This window comes from Perna viridis, chromosome 11, assembly GCF_037379345.1.
Source record: "Perna viridis isolate PV_CMFRI_1.1 ecotype Kerala chromosome 11, ASM3737934v1, whole genome shotgun sequence".
Taxonomy (NCBI): domain Eukaryota; kingdom Metazoa; phylum Mollusca; class Bivalvia; order Mytilida; family Mytilidae; genus Perna; species Perna viridis.
This window is the reverse complement of record NC_142455.1, coordinates 11,239,006-11,260,881: the sequence shown is the minus strand read 5'-3', so window position 1 is coordinate 11,260,881 and position 21,876 is coordinate 11,239,006. Positions and strand designations below refer to the sequence as shown.

The following is a 21,876-nucleotide window of genomic DNA, read 5'->3' as shown; positions in this document are numbered from 1 at the left end:
CTCAAAACAAATACAGAAATAAATTTGACATATGATCAAAATATTAAAACATACTTGTATCAAAATATATGCAAAGTAAACAACATAGAATAGTTTTGAATGATAAAACCACAATTTCGCCATTTAAAGTAAATGTTGGTAAGACGGTAAAAAAGGGTATTCATCAATACACTGTGGTGTTCCCCTTAAACATGAAAGAGTAAATAATCTGTTTTTGATTGTAAAGGTGAGATATTTCATTATACATGAAATAATCACTTTATTTTTACACTATTAAAATACCACAGGGCAGGCTGCAGCAGGCCCCAAAACGTGTTTTGATACATGTGTTAGTTCAAGTCAAACTCCGAACCTCACCTCTATAAGACTGTATTCATATACAGGAGTTCAAATAAATGTGATAAATGTGATAATGTATAATCACTCACTTTCTTTCAATAAGTTATTTGTATAAACAGAAGAGTAAACTATTTTCTACATCATTTACAAACACATGCATTTCTACTTTAAATCTCCTGTGATTCAACAGTAAAAATCTACCTAATTAAAGTGTTTGTAATAGTACTTCGGTTGCCATATAAAACACAATCCCAGGTAGTAGGTTCTGATTGTTTATTAAGCATCATATATATCAGAATCATAGGAAACAATGAAAAATACACAGGTGCTGTCGATAGGTGATGCTTTAGCTTCTCAAGTGCTTTGTCTTGCTCATTACCCCAATTCCATAGTTTCTGCTGTTTTGCCTTGGATTTGTCGGTTCATGGTGTAGGCATTAACTCAGTCAAAGTTCGGCTGATCTTGGAAAATCCTACGATAATACCCAACAAAGTCAAGAAATTGTCTGAAGTGTGTCCAATATCTCCATCATCTTTGGCAAATATGTCCGCATACTCCTTGATGAGACTCCAGCGTTAAGTTGATTATCTGTCAAATCACTTTCAGTAATCTTCACCTGTTCAAGGACAGGTATTGAAGAAGCTGTTAAAATATCTTTCTGATGTTCGATGGTAACTGGTTGTAAATCACATAAGACTGCTTTCGGTGGAATTTTAATAGTTCTGGTTGTCACATTGGCAACTTATAGGAAGATGGTTCCTATGCAACCATATTGATAATCAATAAGTCCTGGTTCTACTTCTGAATCTTTCCAATTAGGTTGACGTTCTGAACGCAGGAAATTGTGTATTGGTATTTGGCATGATAGTCACAGGAGTCCTTGAAGCGTTCTCTACTACTCCTAAGGTGTTGTTGTTAAGGGTCAATTCTCATTCTCTTAGTGTGATTGATTATCTGCAGTACGTTGGTGCCAAGTAGAAGTGGTACGTGTGTGTTATAATGACTTCCAGGTACAACAAGTAGTACACATGAATAGGTGGTGTCCTGATTCAGTAGTTGTAATTCTGCCTCTATAAATCCACTGTATGGTAGCTGTTGTCCTCCAGTACATTCTATATCTAGCAAGCTGTTGATATTCTGAAGTTTTGTTTCTTTCATTTGAGTGATGTAATAACTGTTGCTGATGGTAGATACAGTTGATCCAGTATCAAGAAGTGTTTTAACAGTTTGTCCATTTAGTTCGGTCTCTGTCGGCTGTCCAAATAGTCCAAGTGGTACGGACTTTTCTTTTCTTATGTAGGACCTGTTATTACCCTATTCAAGCCTATTGGCGGCCCTGCTTCATTGGCTTCTGACTGTTTAAATCCTTGTGACTGTTGGGTGGGTTGGCACATCCTATCTTCTTGTGTCCTCCTTGGCCGCACCTGTAACATAATATATTTGCCTTATCTGTATCAGTTGATGAAGTTGATGCTGATTGGTGTTGAAATCCACGTCTCCATTGCCTTCCCTGACGTTGTGGTTGTTGATTGTAGTTTTCTCTATAATATTTATTCTGTCTATTATCAATGTATGTCCCTTCCAATTTATCAAAGCGTTTGATCAATTGCTGTATCATTCCTTTTAATTCAACATTCTCACTGGGTTCTCATCTTCGGCAGATGTTGTGAATGCTCTGGCTGGAGTGGGGCTTCTTTGTAGTTTTTTTTTTCTGTCCTCATGATATCTCTCTGTCTGTCTTAGTGCTATGCGAAGTTCGTTTAAATCTTTGATGGAATCGTACTTGTGTCCCGATACGCCTTTCAGTTCTGGTTTGAGTCCTACCCTTAACATAGAATGTAGCATACTGTTGGTATCTCTCTTCTGTACTGTCTTCTGTTTATATACCGCTTTGCGGATGATTGATTCTTCTTGTCTCGCTTGATAGAAGGTGGCAAATAAATCGTGTTTACTTTCTACGGCTCCATAAACACTGTCAAGCTTATGTATAATCTCTGGTAAAAATGCATTTGGTCAAAGATGCAAAGCTATCATTCCAGCACCACCCTTTAGCGATATTTTTACAGCATAGTTAATGTTCTCTGGGTCATACAGTTTGTCATACTGTAGTCCACAAACCTCATAGAGCCACAGTTCATATGAAGTCTCTCCTGTGTTGTTGTTTCCCGAGAACTTGAATATTCTGGGTGGATCTGTCATACTGGGTATATTGTCCTTGCCTTGTTGGTTTTAGAAGTCTCGTTTGAGTGTTCTGGCTTTTGTTGTAGTTCACCAGTTGACGCTAAATAACTGCGCATCCAATCCTTGATACCTTGAACATCTCCTTTTGGTGTTGACTTGATCTCTTGCTTCAAAAACTTACGAAACGCACAATCATCTGCTGAAATATCATCCTCTTCTGACATGATGATATATGATGAATAAATGCTTCAAAAACCTTAATTCTTAACTACAAAATAAATTGGCAAGAGAAAAAAAAACCTAGAAGTGTACAATAAATACTTTTCTTTTAAATAAAGGAGGGAAAAAATAATACTTAAAATACGCAAATCCTGCCTGCAATAATAAAAAATTACGTCAAGTACAAGTATATGCTAATAACCTACCTTCAGGATATAAAACATAGACTTGGATTTGGATTGTAAAGCTTTTTATGTTCACAAATCCGTCTCAAAAGAATACAAAAATATTATAAGTACTGTAATATAGAATAAAAGTGGTGAACAACCTTACTACTTTAAGAGATAGTATGGAAAAGATAAACCTATTGATAGACAACACAAGCAACAGCTGATAGTAACTGACCTTTGTCCAAGCAACAAGAGTTACCTCCCCTAGACCAAACCAAACAAAAAAAACAAAAACCGACCAGATAGTAAAGATGTAAGTCAAACAAAGTGCACAGGTATAAGGTATTAGGTTGGTATGGCCAGGTATATTAGTAGATGACAAAGTGTTATAAGGAATTGTACTCAATCACCATTGCACCCTTCTAAGTACCTATGTAAATTCTAAATTTATCAAAAGTTTAACTTGAATATTTAACTTTTATAACATTTAGATTATGTTCAATACACTCATGTACAAGTGCATGCACAATTCAACATAAAACATTCAAGTAAACCAATACAACACATACAAGACAAAACATGACAAATATATACATGTACAAACAAAATAAACACAAAGTTCTAATACAAAACATGTACACAACTGTCACATAAGTCAAATATGACCTATGACTACAAGTGTTACTAGATAAATAAAAAGAAAAGTATCTTGAATAAGTCCTGGTGTGAATAAAGAAAGACTATTATTAAATCAAAGTAAGGAAAAAAATAAATAATAATAATAAAAATAAACAGAAAGTGCCTAACCACTAACTTCCGGTTGACCTTGACCTCAAGTGTGTATGGTAGTGGGGTTGAGGGGAGTCGCACCGAACTACATGTATGCAAAGTTCAATAATCGATAGAACACACAAGGAAGTATTCAACAAAACAATGTGTTTTATATACTACCACCTTATTACAGGTGAGTGCTAGGTAAAGTAACTGAAAATTCAAAGTATAGATCCACTTTGCTGACCATTAACCAAAAGAGAAGAAAAAATATCAAAATTTTCTGAGTTAATCTACTGTTACCATCGTTTTTTTTTCTTACGTTGGGCGCCATTCTGTAATAGTGCTTTGGTTACCATTTAAAACAAAATCCCAGGTAGTAGGTTCTGATTGTTTATTAAGCATCATATACATCAGAATCATAGGAAACAATGAAAAATACCCTGTAATAATAAATAACCATTGTAAATACACAGCATGATCAATACGCGAATTATAAATTATTTAAGATGATCATAATAGGAAAAAAATAACAATGTTTTCCATATATTCTAAAACTAATTTCTGGTGAGTCTCTAGTACATATATATCCCACTTTAAACTCTAATTCAAAATGTGTAGATCATGTAAATAATACAATGTATAATACATGCATTTGTTAATTACACATATTAATCAATTCTCACTAATGTAAATCTGTGAATTATTCCAATAACTAAAAATAGCAATATGTGAATACAGACAAAGGCATGTTTCTGCAGTAACAAGTAAAGCGTTTAACACGTTAAGCAACAAATAGACATAAAATACTACGGACATAACATACCTCACGTGTTTGTGTAAATGCTGTGTCTCCTATGACCCTCAGTTCCATTTCATCAAAATTATATAAACCTGAAGTACCAATATTTATTATCATAAATATTCAGGTCATTTAGATTAGATGCATTACTCTGTATAAATATAGTGATAATAGTTATATCCCTTATATTTACATTTTTAACAGTGTAAATCAGTATTAAGTTTTTTAAGATGTAAATGATGTATTACTCACTCATACATTCCACCAAAATTATGCTAGGTGTAATCAAATGTATGTAAATCTAACTGTTATAATAAAGTTATTAAGTGACAATTATTTAAATCTCCAGTTTATATAAGATTTATGTAACTCTCGAATCAATCAAACAAAGCATTCAAACCCAATCACCAACTTTCTCCACAAAGATTACTAACTCTGAGATAGGGTTGAATGTTATAAATACTAAATTGTTAATAAGAAACAAACCTCAAAATGAATAGAAATATACCATAAATATATAAAATTCCAACATGGCTTCTTCACACACTCAAAACGTAGAATCAACTGCCCAGATAAGAAATTCCCGCCAAAAAGTGAACTGACCAATAAGGAACAAAAACGGAGTAGGAATATCTGAGTAAAGAGAACATAGCAGACTACGAATGTACTGTGAAAGAGTAACATACAAGAGTACAAGCACTGAAATTGATAAAACTAACTTTTATTCATATACAAATTACACAAATAAATCATTTATAGAGATATATGACTGTTTACAAAAATATACTGTTCACGAACACAAAATGATAAAATACAGCTATACCACATGTTATTTTTCTTAGTTATGAGGTTTTTTCCCAAACGTTTTGTCGTTGTGTGTCCGTACCAAATATCGTTTTGAGAATATCTAAATTGAACACTGTTTGTTGACTGCAGCAAGAGTTGTATGAGACTCTATCACGACATGTGCTTTTATTGTATGCCCAGATTGATATCATAGGAAAACTAATGTTCATACAACCAAACGAAATGACGGAATATAAACAAAGTGTATAAATATATTGAAAATAGCTGCTTTAAGTTTTGAGCTTAATTTGTACATTAATGTATTATGCTTTGATAAACACATTCGATTTACACAATTTCTAAATGTCTATAAATGTTTTGATATAAAATCACGTTAATTTTTGTTATAGATCATATATTGCGAAAATATCGTCATTGTATGAAAATGTTGAAAGTTTTTTTTTTAAATGGGAGAAAGGTTCTAAGAAAAATTTAGATGATAAAGTGTTTTACCGTACAATCATGTAACTTAAATCATACATAGAAAGTAACAAAAGCAAATGAGCAACTCGGACTCCACTAAAAACTGGGAGCATGGACCAAGTGCACCGGTAGGGTAAGCGTTCTCTGCTTTTCTAGAAACACCCGCCGAGTTGCTCATAAAAAGTCAAGTCCGGGGTAGACAAACGAGGAAAGGAAAGGAAAACTATGACCCGTTGAATAAATCAGTTTTCATGGTGCAGATGGATACACCATAATGATCCACGAGTTCATGATAACGACCATAAAACTAGAACTATGTTTATGTGTAAAAAATGTCCATATTAGTTGTATATGGATTATTGTGAACCCATTTTCCTTGCTCCAGGAGAAGAAAAAAACCAAATTTCATAAAGTATTGGTAAAAAACACTCTATTTTAAAATAAGTTAGCTATTTTAACTTATGGGATACCATTTTATTGATATAAAAAAGAAAATAATGCATTGTAGATATGAAAAATGTCCATTTTTATTATACATGGTACATTCCAAAAACATTTTCATCAGTCTATGAGTATGAAAATATTGAAATTTCATAAAATTAGGGTACGATTTACTCAACTTTTAGATAATAGAGAAGTTTTTTTACAAATGCAATACCATATTTTTTATAATAAATAATCGGATGAATTTGATCTTTGAGAAGTATTTGATATCAAATAATTACATTATTACATTTTCTCCGGAATCAGCAAGCTGATTGAGACGGGGAAAAGATAGATATGGATATGGGAAATGTTAACTTGTAGATTAAACACATCGAAATGTGCACTAACGAAGTTAAGAAATTGGTCTAGAGAAATATATATCCATGTGATTTTATCGAAATAGGTTTTGTTGTACATCTCTGCATGAAAAACCTACTATTTTTAGACACCTGACAACTGCAGTATTCTCTACATATTTCAATTAAGTAGTTTTACACTGTGTCAATCAGTTTATTTGCGAATTTCTTAAACTGTCCATGTATTCAAGGAAATTATTGGTATCTATAATTGTTGTAAAGGCATCAGCTTGACTATTTGAATCAAACGGTGTATTGTCTGAATAAGATTCGAAGTAAATATTTATATATTTGTAATATGAATTTTAAAAAAAAGGTATTGGTCGCATTGATTTACATGTATATAACTATTTATTTTGCTTTTAACCGACTTTTAAAAATATTTAGATAGGTGAAAAAAGGATAAAATTCAAACGTCAAAACAATGTCGCGAGCAATGTCCCGTAAAAACCATAGCAAATCAGACTAACCCGCAAAAATACCTACAGTTGCCTTCCTAGCCTTTTAGAAATCTGAAATCTTTAATTTACTGGAACCTAAAGCTTGCCTTCTATCACCGACATGCCGTATACAAAAGCAAGAAGGTGAGATGTTCTGGTGATTGATCTTGTTTTATGTTAATTAAAGATACTTTCATTCCGATTGTTTCATTTGACACGGCTACTATATTTTCTCCTATATGTCCTATATTATAAGCATATCATCTATATCATGTCAGTTTAAGGTTCTATTTTATTGTTTCGTATTTGGCGATACTAACACCTCCTGAAACATGTAACATTCCCATTTTAGCGTGCTTCGTGTGCGTGTTTTGTGGGATTATGTATTGTGCAGCGTGGGCTTCGTGTGCGTGTGCCTTTCGTGTGTGCATTTCGTGCTTCGTTCTTCGTGTATCGTGCAACGTTCTTCGTGCAACAGTTCTGTATTCTGATTGGATGATAAAAATAGCTCCTATGGTTGATCAATTTTACGGAATATCGTTGTAATTTCGTTTTCTATGCCAAAATCAATATTCCTTTTACATTGAAAAGACAATATTTTGTCAGGAATCAAAACTTGTAGGGATTAATTGATTTCAAACATTCGAACATTATTTGATATATGATAAAATACTATAAATATTTGAATGGCCTTCCGGAATGATCGGGGAAAAATTTCCCGAACTATAACAATTTATGATTTCATGGCAATCATTTTCTAATGGTAATAGTTTGTCTTTTGAGAATAAAAATTGAGTATATATTACCCGAATTTTAAGAAATTTCAATATTTCAATCTCCCAGAGCAGTGAAAATGTTTTTGCAATGCACCATGCATAATAAAATGGACATTTTTCATATCAACAATGTAATGTTATGTAAAGATGGTATTGCATTGGTTGAAAAAGCTTAATTATTTTAAAAAAAGAGAGTACTTTTTACCAATATTTTATGAAATTTTCGTATTTTTGTTCTCCTAGAACAAGAAAAATGTGTTCCCAATGATCCATATACAATAAATATGAACATTTTTCACATAATAATTATTTTCTTTTCATATTTGGAGCAATAAGATGGTATCGCATAAGCATAAAATCCTCTCTAATCTCAAAAGTGAGTATATATTACCCGAATTTTATGAAATTTCAATTTGTTCATACTCCCAGTCCAGTCAGAATGTTTTCGCAATGTACCATGTGTAATAAAAATGGACGCTTCCCTTATCAACAATGCAATGTTTGTTTTTCTTTTTTAGATAAATAAGATGGTATCGCATTAGCTTAAAATTATTTTAAAAAAGAGTACTTTTTAACCAATACTTCATGAAATTTTGGTATTTTTATTCTCCTGGAACAAGGCAAATGTGTTCTCATGATCTATATACAGCAGGTATGGACATTTTTTTACATAAAAATTACTTTCTTTTCATATTTGGCGCAATAAGATGGTATCACGTACGTACAAAAATACTCCTTTATCTTAAAATTGAATAAATTTTATTAAATTTTATTATATGAAAAACCACATGTTTATTTCTGTTTACTATGACATTTCAATCAAAATATCAAAAATAAAAAATATGTAGGCTTTTTACTCGTGAATCCCATTTTGCATGATCCTTATCTGGCGTGCTACTTAATTTTACGTACTCAGAGAATAAAAATTTCAGACATCACGATAACAGCCCTATATTAGACATGAAAAAAGGTAAAAGACCAAGATTACAACTGCCGCAAAGGACTGTGGAAAATGAGTAAAAAGGGTTAAAATGAAATGCATTGAAGACGTTGTGTTGTCTCTAACTTTTACAATTGCAAAATTACTATTCATTCTATTAAGAAGTATGATCAAACAACTGTAATTCTGGTTTATTAGTGTAGATAACATTGACACTTTTCACGTCAAACTTGATATATCTCACTCCTAAGTTGATATTTCTCACTTCAAAATTGACATTTTGCTGTTCAACTAAGGTTATAGCAGTAATCAAAATAATGCAATCCAGGGACAAAGACCAGACAAGGAAAACAGACGTACACAACAAATAACACAAAGTAACTAAAATCATACATACAAAGTAACAAAAGCAAATGAGCAACTCGGACTCCACTCAAAACTGGGAGCATGGACCAGGTGCACCGTTGAGTAAGCGCCCTCTGCTTTTATAGTAACACCCGCCCAGTTGCTCATAAAAAGTCAAGTCCGGGGTAGAAAAACGAGATCAACGAGTTCATGATGAGACCAAAATGTTCTGTAGTGATGACTTCAATCTTGTAGCAACATAACCCTGTTCCAGAAGTCTATTTGTTAGAGTTCTAGCGCGATACAAAAAGTCTTCGTAGTTTCGACAAGCTCTGGCATAACGTATGAGTTGTGATATGAACACTCCATACGCAGGTGCTGAACGGATGTTTCCACAGATGAAGGAAAGTTGACAATTCTGAATGAAAAGTTATCACGTTTTTCGCAAAGTTTGATCCTTTACCATCGATTTCTACGTATAGGTCAAGATATGATGCTGACTTCACAGTGTCTGTTGTATCGTTTATCTCAAGTTCATTGGGGTAGATGCGATGCATCAAGTTCCCGAAATTAGGATTGTTTAAAGATAATAGATGTCATCTATATAGCGAAAACTGAGATTAAAGGATCTAGCCAAACGATATTTTTCCTTTTGGATCAGATCAGGTCAACAAGTAAACGAGCACAATATGTTCCCATTGGAATGCCGATCGTTTGTTGAAAAACACGTCCACCAAACTGGACAAATATGTTGTCGATTAAAAATTCCAGCATATCGTAAACATCTTTCTCTGTATGTTTGGAAGATGATTTGGAATTATTTCTTACAAAGTATGAGGAATTTCTACCAAAAACTATATGTTTGTGACTAGGTGTACCATCTTTTTCAGAAAAACAACGGTGTATAAGGTATTTAAATCGGGATTTTAACTGAGTATCGGCAAGAAAAGTATACAGTGTTGAAAAATCAGGTTTTAATGCTATTATATTCAGATCATAGTCTTAAAGTGATTGTCTCCAAACGATCTTTCTAATTTTTCAAGATCCAAACTGAATTAATACCGCTACAGGACTAACAGGTGTTATGGTAGGACTGCAGATCCTCTTTGACCCTCGCTCTGAGAAAAGTGCGTTACAGCCCCGGAACTGTGGTTCATAGAGCAGTGTGCAATGATGTCTTACACAACTCGCTTTTGATCAGGTAAATTCAAGTATAAAAACGGTAAAAAAGCTAAAGTTGAGAGTTAAAAGTTTACCATTAAATCCTACAAGTATAGGTCAAGATTTGAGGCCGACTGAATAAACCTGGTCACAACAAACAACATTTCAACCGAGATATATTTCTGCATTACTATAACTAAATAGTATTTATGGTGAAAATAATTTCCATTAGAAACTGCTGTTTGCATCCTGCACAACCAGATCTGTCCAAATCTCGAAAATAGATTGATGCATCCCTCCGCTTTAAAATGTGTTGTAAATTAAGTAATTAAATGGGAAAAAAATAATCATCTAATTTATTTATATTTCGCTGTTGATTCATTAACGATAATTGACATCCGGTAACGTATAAGTCGGTGAATCTAAGGATGTTAACACACAGACAAAATGTTTGCTTATTTAAAATCGGTTGATATATACGGATATTTATATTGTTTGTAATTTAATTTGACACCAATTTAAACGTTTCGTCAGGTTCTCCACGCAATAAGTTGCGGAAGTTCAACAATTCTCGACAATTTATATGTTTAAAGTGGTTTCATGCCCATCATTGTCCTGTTTGAAGCAGCACATTTACTTCATTTAAAAAATAAATCTGAACTGTTAAGTTTCAGTCGCAGATATATAATTTTACTTGTAATCGAATAAAAATTATTTGTATGTTGCTCTGTGATTTTTGTCCTATGAACACATAATGTACATATCGAGGACATTTTCTTTATGTTCATTTCAGGCTAAAATTTATTTTTGGGGTACTCCCCTCAAATATTGTTTTTTGTTTTTTTCATTATATAATTTTTAAAATCCCAAATTATGTAATGGTGTTTAACAAAATCAAAAAGTTCAATGGGAACTACCAACACAACGATCCGGGTCAGAGCAAAAGTAAAAAAGGCAAGAACTTAACCTCAATTTTCTCAAATTAAAAAGGCAGGATAAATCCTAGCTCCCCCCCACTCCCCACAATAAAAATCAAATTGTTGCTCCCTAATTTTAACATTTGCAAAGAAAGAGTATATATATATTTTTCTTATTTTAAAAGGAATACGGGAACATGTAAGAAGATATATAAGAAATATACTTCATACTTCAAGGATTTGCAAAAGGACAAGTTGGCCAATTCATAAAAATAAAGGTAATAGCGCTTTAAATTGCTTTCATAAAGAAAGGCATAGCATTCTAGTAAGTGTCGGATTACCCTAAAAATATAGAAGCCATAATTAAGTCTAGTGGAGTCAATTTTAATTTATCAAATTTAACATTGACTATTTTACCTCGAAACTTAATGCCAGATGCCATTCTGAATCAAGATGTGATGAGTGTTCATATTTGTTTTTCTTTACTTCTTATCAGTATATTGACTATTTTACACATTCCTTGTTTCCGGTTTCTTGGTGTGCAAGTTCATTTCTGTAATTGATAAATATATATGTCCATCTCTTTTTAAATAGAACTGTTAAGAGTTATTAATTTTGTTGATTAACAGGGCCTAGATTATGACAGGGTAGGTCTTCTTCAAAGCTTAATTGAAACCCACGTCGTAACTGCCACTATGACCACTGATAAGAGAAAAGATATTGACAAATATATTGGCCTTCGAAATGTCTTGGCCTTCGACTTCAATCTTCAAAAGCTACTTTATCGGATAGGTAAATATATTATATAGATATGCCGTTAGATATCACATGACTGTAGATGCACTACTTGTTCAATGAATGCAAATGGATTGACTGAATCTTCTTGAAAACATTTTGACCCACCTATTTTGAAAAGCTTTTATATTGCAATAAACAATGTACATGATAAGTTATGCTGATAGTAGTTTTGATTATGTTATTTCGATCTGTGGTATCAGTTATTTCCTAGTAAAAAGAAAAGAAATGTATTAGCATAGATAGCATTCCCTAAATACAAGCTTGATACATGTATCTGTTACCTATATAAATGAAGTAGGGCATATAAAGTATAGAGCCTTAAACCATGTACAAGTAATTTTGTAGTTGTCTTCCAATAATTGGTATCCTATATTACTACTAAACAATACATATCCATAAAACGAATGTGTATGTCTTTTAAAGGTGTAAATACTTCTCACTATCTTATATTTAACAATTTATTATAGATTTGATTCGTAGACTATACATAAAGAAAAAATACATGTTAAAAGACCAAATATGAGTGAATGCCATGTTTAAGACAAACAGTACTTGCTTATAATATGCCACCTTTATCAAGAAATTCATGTACATCTTTTTTTGATTCTTTTATTACAGACCTAGCATTTTTTCTGTGTAAAAAATCCGAACATCATAATATGTCATAGATTTGTACAGCTTTGAAGGAAAATTGCCCCAAAATTATTATCTATGTAAATTCATATTCATTATGAGAAACTTTGTATATGTGGATGCATTCTGCATTGAAGACATGAGCATACAATTGAGATATTATAATTCAGAACCGTATAGATGTAGCATGCCCACACAGGCGAAGTACCATAAACTAGAATAACTGGAATAATTTGTCTTCAACTGCAGTACTGTGCGTATGCTTGTAGCCACTGTATATGTGGAATGGGGTAAATAACCCTAACACCAAATTTCTTTTGATGTGCCAGGAACTTAGGTAGATGCGGTCGAGATGGCAGGCACGGTCTTGGACTTTGCTATGCTATCCAGTGGAGCATACCAAAACCATGTGACATTTGTAGGACGGACAGGAACTGTCAATGTAAATGTAATAGCATGGAATATTTAAGATTCCTTGTGAATACAGATATGTGTTAAAGGTCATATGATCTAAGGCATTTTTGTTAGAAGGAATGAGTAATAAACCTACAAGAAATGTACACGGTTCTTCCGATTATCAGACATGTGTATGTGCAAAATATCAATGTTACATTGTATGCTTTACAAATGTGAATGTTCGAAGAACAAATCCAAAGAACAAATTGTTCAGTTCTTTTTGAAGTGTAATTAGTGTATAACATTACATAAATGAACATGTCCTTTTACGCCCCTGCCAGTCCGTCTATCCATGTTATCCGTGCAAACTTGTGTTTGGCACATACTGTTCATTGCTTCCAAAAGTAAGTTTGGTTTAGGTGGCTTGAATGTTGAAGGTGACCTCTTTTCCCAGCCGGTATTTAATAGTATGGTAAACATGAAGTCCTGAGTTTTCAAGAATGTGTTTGCCCTTTTCATGTCAAAACTATCAACTTTCATTGATTTCAAAAGCATTTTAATGGTGCATTAACATTATTTACAATCACTACCAAGGAGCGTTCAGTGTTCTTGTCAAGTGAAGTCCGTGTCTACACATGTATGTACATGTTTTAACAAAATTTACAAAGTAAATGGCAGAAACGAAAATCTATTTGTCTGCAACTTAAATACATGTAATATAATGGGGAGCTAGCTCTTCACCATTGTTCAAGATGTACATTTTGTATCAATAGTGGATGACCATTTGATTGGTGGTTGGGGCGGTCGTGCAAATTTTGCAACTCCTAAATAAAAAAAATACATGCAATTTTCAAGTAAAGGTTATTAATGTACATGAATTCTACCTACAAATGTACTTGTATATTCCTCTAAGAGGAAACTGTTTTTGATATTTGGTGAAAAATGCTTTAAGTATGTTGGTCTCTTAGCATTCTTGTTCTTGTCAACAGGGCCAAAAATTGAAATTAATTTTGTTGTCTCTCGCCATAGCAACCAGTTTTATTTAATCCTACCCATTGTTTTAGATATTCAGAACAAACAAAATGGATTTTACAGACAAATATATTCTTTTTCTAGCTACCTAAAGTCTGGAGCTGGGGTCCGTTAAGGCGTAACAAACGTCATTTTAAGTGCGGCCCGGTTTTTTTAGTAAATAGAAATCTTGTGGGTTTCCATCATAATGTCATTGACTATTTGTTATGTATGATTTATGATATTGATGTTTTAATTTTTCATACTAGCTTCCTCTACAGATCATTGACGGTACATTGAATGGTCGGCAATACTGCGATGACCTCTTGGGTGGTAATGTGAAAAAAATTTTGATAATCATGCTCTTGCTGACAGATCAACGTTACAAGAAGTCAATTCATCAGGCCCGTGAATTTATTTAGATAGAAGCGGCGTGTCGAATATTTACACCGGAAACGTGGAGGTTATACCTGATATTGATGAAAAATAAGCCAAACGGCGATAAATGTATTAATCTTTGACTTCAGGACTTAATGTCTGACTGTGATTTTGTGAAAACTAAAACATTTCATGTTGAACTGAAACTTTAAATCACCTTTTGTGTTGTTGAAAGACAAATGAATTTGATCTGAAGTTATGTCAAGATGTCCCAAAGCATGTCTTGAAGACGGGTCTATAAGACGCATCTTTAGATGCGTCTGAAGACATTTAGTATTAACGAGTCTCCAGACATCTCAAGATGACTCAAGACACTGAGTTGTATTTGCTATGAGATTCAATTTCAACCCCACTCTTATGATAAAAAAAACTTTCGACCATGAGTTTTCTTCTTAATAGGAAATCGTATGCATATAGTAAATAAAATCATTTATTTTTTATCAAAATATTTCAGTATAGTCAGACAATATTGAAACGTGTAAAGATAATTTTCTATTTAAATAACATGCATTACAAAATAAAACTTTTAATGATATAACGTTTAACGTGGTCGTTCTTTTATATAAGTCTGAATAAAGTTATCTTAATATTCGTTTTTATATACATTCAATTTCTTTTGGAAAAAGATGTGTTCGACAAATCCTTCCAATCAAAATTGAAAAATATTAGTACCGATTCACACCTAGCATATTGTTAATCATACAACTTAATCATCCATATATACGATAAACGTAGGTCATATGCCTACTACCATGATTATCTTCAAACACAGTAAGTTTATAATTCACCGTTTTATTTTGTTGCCTTTTGCATCTTGTACTGTAAAAAGAGACCTTTCAAGACATTTTTGTTAGCAAAATTGTATCTTTACTCAATGGCACGATCCCAATACTTGTTTTAGTTTCGTTTTGACTCCGACAAGGGCATTACTAATGAAGAGATACTTTTCCAATTACTTATTATATGAATTTGGAAATAGACAAATACATACTTATTGATGAAGGACTTTGAATGATCTCTGTTTCTGTTTCTCAATTTTTACAGCTTTCAGTTGTCTGGTATATATGTTTTTAGTTTCGTTTTGATTTTCGATATCAAAAATTTACCCTGGACAATAATTACTAATCAATCAAATGACTTTCAGACATATAATAAATGCACGTTTATGCCATAGTTTGAAAAGCATGACTCATTTTGCTCAAGTCAAGATTTAGTATAAAAAAATTTCTAAATTTATTGAAAGCCGTAATTGATCTTCACATCTAAAACGCAACATTGTATGAATAAACAATTCATTATCAATAACATGACGTTAAGTAGGCTATCATGATATAATATTACAGTCGTCGGTAGCATCAAGAGTTTTTTGTTATTGAAACGATCGACCGACTTTACACATTTAAGTTTCATTTTGTATTTGTGTCTTTTATGTACACCGAAAAAATACTTGTCATAAACAAAAGTTGCCATACATTAAAAAAAAAGGCTTCGATAAATATCTGCTTTAGAGTTTTGTAAGCGTGTGTGTTACTGGACAACCCAAAATGTAGCAAGAACTGTGAATGTTACTGAACACTATATTGGGATATAAAACAAAAATTATCTAGTAAAAATAAGGAGATGGTCATTGTGTTAGTGTAAGGGCAAGCGTCGTGTATCGTGGTAGCTTAGGAAACATTTTCCTTATAACTTATTGGAAAAAATATGTTCTGGACATTATTCAAGCCTTTAATTGTTAGACACTTTTAAAAGGTGAATATATATTAAGCATTTAAAACTATGTTTATTTGTTCCATATTAGCACAAACTTAATATCTGAGTAAAATTTTCTTCCCACAAGTCTCTCTGAAATATAACCCCGGGTCATCAGTAACGTCTTCTCCCTTTTGATTGGCTGAATTGATGTGACTTTTTTTGGAATTTGTTCATCTTTATACTTATCAATATTCAAATTAAAAAAAATAAATGTTTTTTTCAAATAACTTTTGATTTAACTTCATAAGCTGCAAATTACTCACACATTGTGCATACCCGTTGCAGGTGACTAGAATCTATATTGTTAGCGATTCTAAGGCCGCTTATGATATCAACCAGGTACCAAGAATGCATATGGTTAAAGGGAAGGCATTCTTATTCAATTTGTCTTTTCAGGTAAGACTCAGATTTGTTACCATGGCAAGTGATGTCCCTTTTTGTAGTTTATGTGAACAACGACACATGCTAATATCTGCAGAAGTTTGGTGCCCGGAATGTGAAGAGGCATTGTGTGGGAATTGCTACCAGAATCATTGTCTGTCGAGGACTTTAAAAAAACATGAAACAATACCAATATCTAAATATGTCGAACTTCCGTCTTTCGTCCATGAAATAAAACAGTATTGTGGAAACCATGGGGAGCAGTTCTTAACGTACTGTAAAGTTCATGAGTGCCCCTGCTGCTTTAAATGTACCTTAGGGAACCATAGCACGTGTAAGGATAGTGTTGCTTTAGATGAAGTCATACACAATGCAAAGACATCAAATGCATTCACTGAGATAGAACAAATATTGGATGAACTCGCTTCAAATATCAAGGAAATAAAAGATGACAGAAAACAAAATATACAAACACTTGTTACAGAAAAGATGAAAATTAAAACCGAAATCGAAAACATGAAACAGAGTATTGTCGAACATCTAGATAAACTCGAAGAAGACATTATTAAAAGATTAAACGATGTCGAGAAATGGCAGCTAACTGAAATTAACCAGTTTGTGGACAAGTTATCAGTAAAAGAAAGAAATATAGCAAACAACCAAGAGCTGCTTAGTAAAGTAAAAGATCACGGTTCAAACCTTCAGGCATTTTTAGTCACCAAGCGAATGGTAAGTGAAGTAGATGAGTGTGAGAAATCTCTGAAATCACTCGTTGAGAATAACAATTTGAAAACAAAACATCTTACTTTCAACTTAGAAACTAACGTATCAGACTTTTTGTCAAAATTTCAAGTACAAATACATGTGGAAGAATCACCATGCAAAGTTGGCCTGGCGCGAAAAAAAGAAAAACAAGCACAGCTCTTATTACCTATCACAGCACGAACATTTGCTGATGATATTACTCTTTACCTGCACAATCGGATATTAACAAATGGGAGAGATATAAGGGGTTTAACGTTATTTCCAAACGGTAGATTGGTGTATGCAGATCAGCACTTCACTAAGGATAAAGTAGTGTGTATCAACAATAATGGAATAACAAAATGGAAACTTGACCTGCCACATGATGCTTTTGATATAGAACTTATAGAAGAAAGTAAAGTAGCCGTGTCAAGTGGAATGTCCAACCAAATGAAAGTATCAGTAATTGACTTACAAACCAGGTTAATCACCAAAACGTATGATTGTCCTTCACGGGTGTACGGCATATCAGCGATGAAAGGTAAACTTGTCTGTTCCTGTCGACAAAGTGGCATTCTGGTCATTAACCTCTCAAACGGTTTATTGACTAAAATTAATTCACCAACGGGTGAAATATCATCATATTCTTACATCAAGTTATTTGGAGCAAACATTTACTACACAGATTTTGATAAAAGCATCGTTGTTTGTTGTGATTTGAAAGGAAAGAAAATGTGGGAATTTAAAGACGAAACAATCTTGAGATGTCCTTCTGGTATCGACGTTGACATGAATGGATTTGTGTACGTCGTCGGTAAGGAAACTTGTAATGTTGTAGTAATCTCTACAAACGGTCGACAATGCCGACAGCTGCTGACAAAAGAAGATGGTCTTGAAAGGCCACATGCCATAGTCTACGACAAGGAAACGTCTAAAATGTTAATAGCAAATGGAAGTAAAACTATTTTCAGTTATTCATTTAGATCTTAAATGCTAAAGTTAATATTGAAGTTTGTTTGTTTGTGTTGCAACTACTATAATAAAATAAAGTTCCGAGTAAACTAACCTTGAACTCTGTTTATGATATTTGATAAATGATTCTTTAAAAGTTCCGGATTTTTTAAATTGACTGTACAGTATGTTTTTCATTAAATAAATTGGTCAAAAATACATACATACGTTCCATGGAAAACAGCCAGTAATAAATTAAAATTAAAAATAAATTTCAAGTAATATGATGTAGAGAGCTAGTGCGTTACTCATTTTTATCAATAGACTGTTCTGACTAATAAATGAATAAACATTGTTTCCCTTTGAGTTATATTTATTATATATTTATATATAAATTTTGATCTGTATGGATGAACTTTGGCGAGAAATTTCCAATAACTTTCCATGATTGAGATGTTTTGTTGTTGAGAACATTGCTGTTTTCAAAACCATCACCCTGTAAAATATCACAGCTGTAGGAAAAGGTTACTCGATAAAAAGCCTAAAAATCTGTCCAAATATGTCCCTTGTCAAAACAGAAATAATTAATTATAGGTTACACAAATGAACGAACAAGGGATTACTAGTATAATGATTGAAAGTAAATGTTGACAAGACCGTAAAATATCTGTATTCGTAAACATTTTGAACAAAATGAAACATCCCATTCCGGTGTTTAATATAAATATATCATATTTTCAATATCAAAAGAAAGGCAGGCATAATAACTATTATTTGAACCAGAATCTGAAAAAAACAATTACAATTCTACATAATATACTTGTTTATCTTGTATGTGATTCATGAAATGGTATTTAACTGACCTTACTATCTATAAATATATAGTAATCTAACAACTAATAAAAAGTCAAATCCGGGGTAGATAAACGAGGAAAGGAAAACTATGACACATTAAACAAATCAGTTTTCATGGCGCAGATGGATACACTGTAGCGATCCACGAGTTCATGATGACGACGATAAAACTTCTGTAGTGATGACTTCAATCTTGTAGCAACATAACTCTGTTCCAACAGCTTATTTGTTAGAAGTCTAGGGCGATACAAAAGAGGCTGCGTAGTTTCGGCAAGCTCTGGCATAACGTACGATTTGTGATGTGAATACTCGACACGCAGCTTCTGAAGGGATGTTGCCACATATGAAAGGATAGTTGACAATTCTGAATGAAACGTTATCACGTTTGTCGTTAAATTTAGTCAATAATTTACCTTTACCATCGATTTCTTAGTGTAGGTCAAGATATGATCCTGACCTAACAGTGTCTGTAATATCCTTTATATCAAGATCTTTGGGTTAGATGCGATGTATCAAAATCCCAAAAATAGGATTGATAAAAGATACTACAGACACTGTGAAGTCAGCCTCATATCTTGACCTACATTTTGAAATCGATGGTAAAGGAAAACTATTGACCAAACTTTACGACAAACGTGATGACTTTCCTTTCATCTGTGGCAACATCCCTTCGGCTCCTGCGTATGGAGTGTTCATATCACAACTCATACGTTATGCCAGAGCTTGCCGGGACTACGCAGACTTTTTGTTTCGCGCTAGAACTCTAACAAATAGGCTTCTGGAACAGGGTTATGTTGCTACAAGAAGATTGAAGCCATCACTACAGAAGTTTTATCGTCGTCATCATGAACTCGTGGATCGTTATGGTGTATACATCAGCACCAAGAAAACTGATTTATTCAACGGGTCATGGTTTTCCTTTCCTCGGTTGTCTACCCCGGACTTTTTATGAGCAACTCGGCGGGTGTTTCTAGAAAAGCAGAGAACGCTTACCCTACCGGTGCACCTGGTCCATGCTCCCAGTTTTTAGTGGAGTCCGAGTTGCTCATTTACTTTTGTTACTTTGTATGTATGATTTTAGTTACTTTATGTTCTTTGTTGTGTATGTCTGTTTTCCATGTCTGGTCTTTGTCCCTGGATTACATTCTTTTGATTACCGTTATGACCTTGGTTCCCTTGATTACTCTTTAAAGACAATACGTCATCTATATAGCAAACACTGAGATAAAGGATCTTCCTGAACGAAATTACTTCTTTCGGATCAGTAGTATTATGAAAATGTAATCAAAGAAACAAAGAATGTAATCCAGGGACGAACACCAGACATTGAAAGCAGACATACACAAAAAAGAACATGAAGTAACACTAAAATCATACATACAAAGTAACAAAAGAAAATGACCAACTCGTACTTTCGTTTTCAGCAAACAACTGTGTATGTGCTTATACAAACAATATATCAATAACCACCTAGAACAGTATTCAATATTTCAAAAAACTTAATTTGCTGATAGTCCATTTTTCATATTCCAAACTTTGACCAACTTGTGCTTTCGTTTTCTGCCAACAACTGTGTATGTGCTTATACAAACAATATATCAATAATCACCTAGGACAGTATTCTTATTTCATAAAACTAAATTTGCTGATAGTCCATTTTTCAGATTCCAAACTTTGACTAACTCGTACTTTCATTTTCAGCAAACAGCTGTGTATGTGCTTATACACTTATACAAACAATTTATCAATAATCACCTAGGACAGTATTCTTATTTCATAAAACTAAATTTGTTGATAGTCCCTTTTTCATATTCCAAACTTTGACTTCGTTTTTCTAGTAATTTTAAGTAAAGGAGATTTACTTTCTAACCCGACTGACTGGTTTTCTGTCCAGTTGGAGTGATGGATTGCAGGTTACTTCAAAATCAAATATTTTGATTTATTAAAGCAGCAAAACATGCAATACTGCAGTGCATACTTATTTCAAACCACGTGTACGTAACGAAATGAAAATAGTTTCGGTTTAAAAAGAAAAAAATGTTTACTTTTCTTGGAAATTGGCGTGACGTTGGTGATATTACGCTTCATCTAATGAATCGGATATCAACAGTCGGGAGAAATATAAGGGATTTAACGTATAATCAAACGCTAAACTGATGCTTGCGGATCATTATAGCTGCAAAGTAGTGTGTATCAGCAATGACGGAACAGAAGAATGGAAACTTAAACTGCCATATGATGCTTGGAATATATAACTTATAGAAGACAGTAAGGAACCCGCATCAAGTCGACAAAAGTGATGTTGGAAAGTATCATTAGATGACTAAGAAACCATATTAATCTCCAAAAATGTGATAGTCCGTCATACGTGTTAGGCGATGAAAGGTAAATTTACCTGTTCCTGTAGAGAATAAGGCATGCAGGTCATGGAGTTCTCGAGTAGTTCATTGACTACAATTAATTAATCAACGGGCTCAAAGTAATATAGTATCAGACACAGTGGATGATCAAGGTAACTATAGAAGAAGGTACGGCAAACAGTGAACCTAACAATTGTCATGAAAAATGTGGAAAAAAACAATGTATACCAATTTTTCAATACTGTGATTTTTAAAATATTCTAAATAACGAATTTGGTACTTTCCAATATTTGATAGAAAAGGCATAATAAAAGGGAAATCGGCCGATTAACTAGATCAGAGACAAAAAATACAATTATCCATAGTAGGTTTATTTATCTTG

General features: G+C 33.0%; 2 protein-coding genes across 2 annotated transcripts in view; one reads left to right on the top strand and one right to left on the bottom strand.

Moving 5' to 3' along the window:
• Nucleotides 1–21,876, bottom strand: part of LOC148602968 (uncharacterized) — a 113,242-nt gene that overhangs the window by 9,072 nt on the left and 82,294 nt on the right. The window lies entirely within an intron of this gene.
• Nucleotides 15,149–18,645, top strand: LOC148602972 (uncharacterized). Its single transcript, XM_088553149.1, has 2 exons — nucleotides 15,149–15,219; nucleotides 16,600–18,645. The coding sequence occupies exon 2, from the start codon at nucleotides 16,621–16,623 to the stop codon at nucleotides 18,316–18,318; it is 1,698 nt and encodes a 565-aa protein (XP_088409275.1). The 5' UTR covers nucleotides 15,149–15,219; nucleotides 16,600–16,620; the 3' UTR covers nucleotides 18,319–18,645.

What these genes read in the sequence shown, in the direction of transcription:
- LOC148602972 (XM_088553149.1), top strand. Translation starts at nt 16,621, where the DNA reads ATGGCAAGTGATGTCCCTTTTTGTAGTTTATGTGAACAACGACACATG.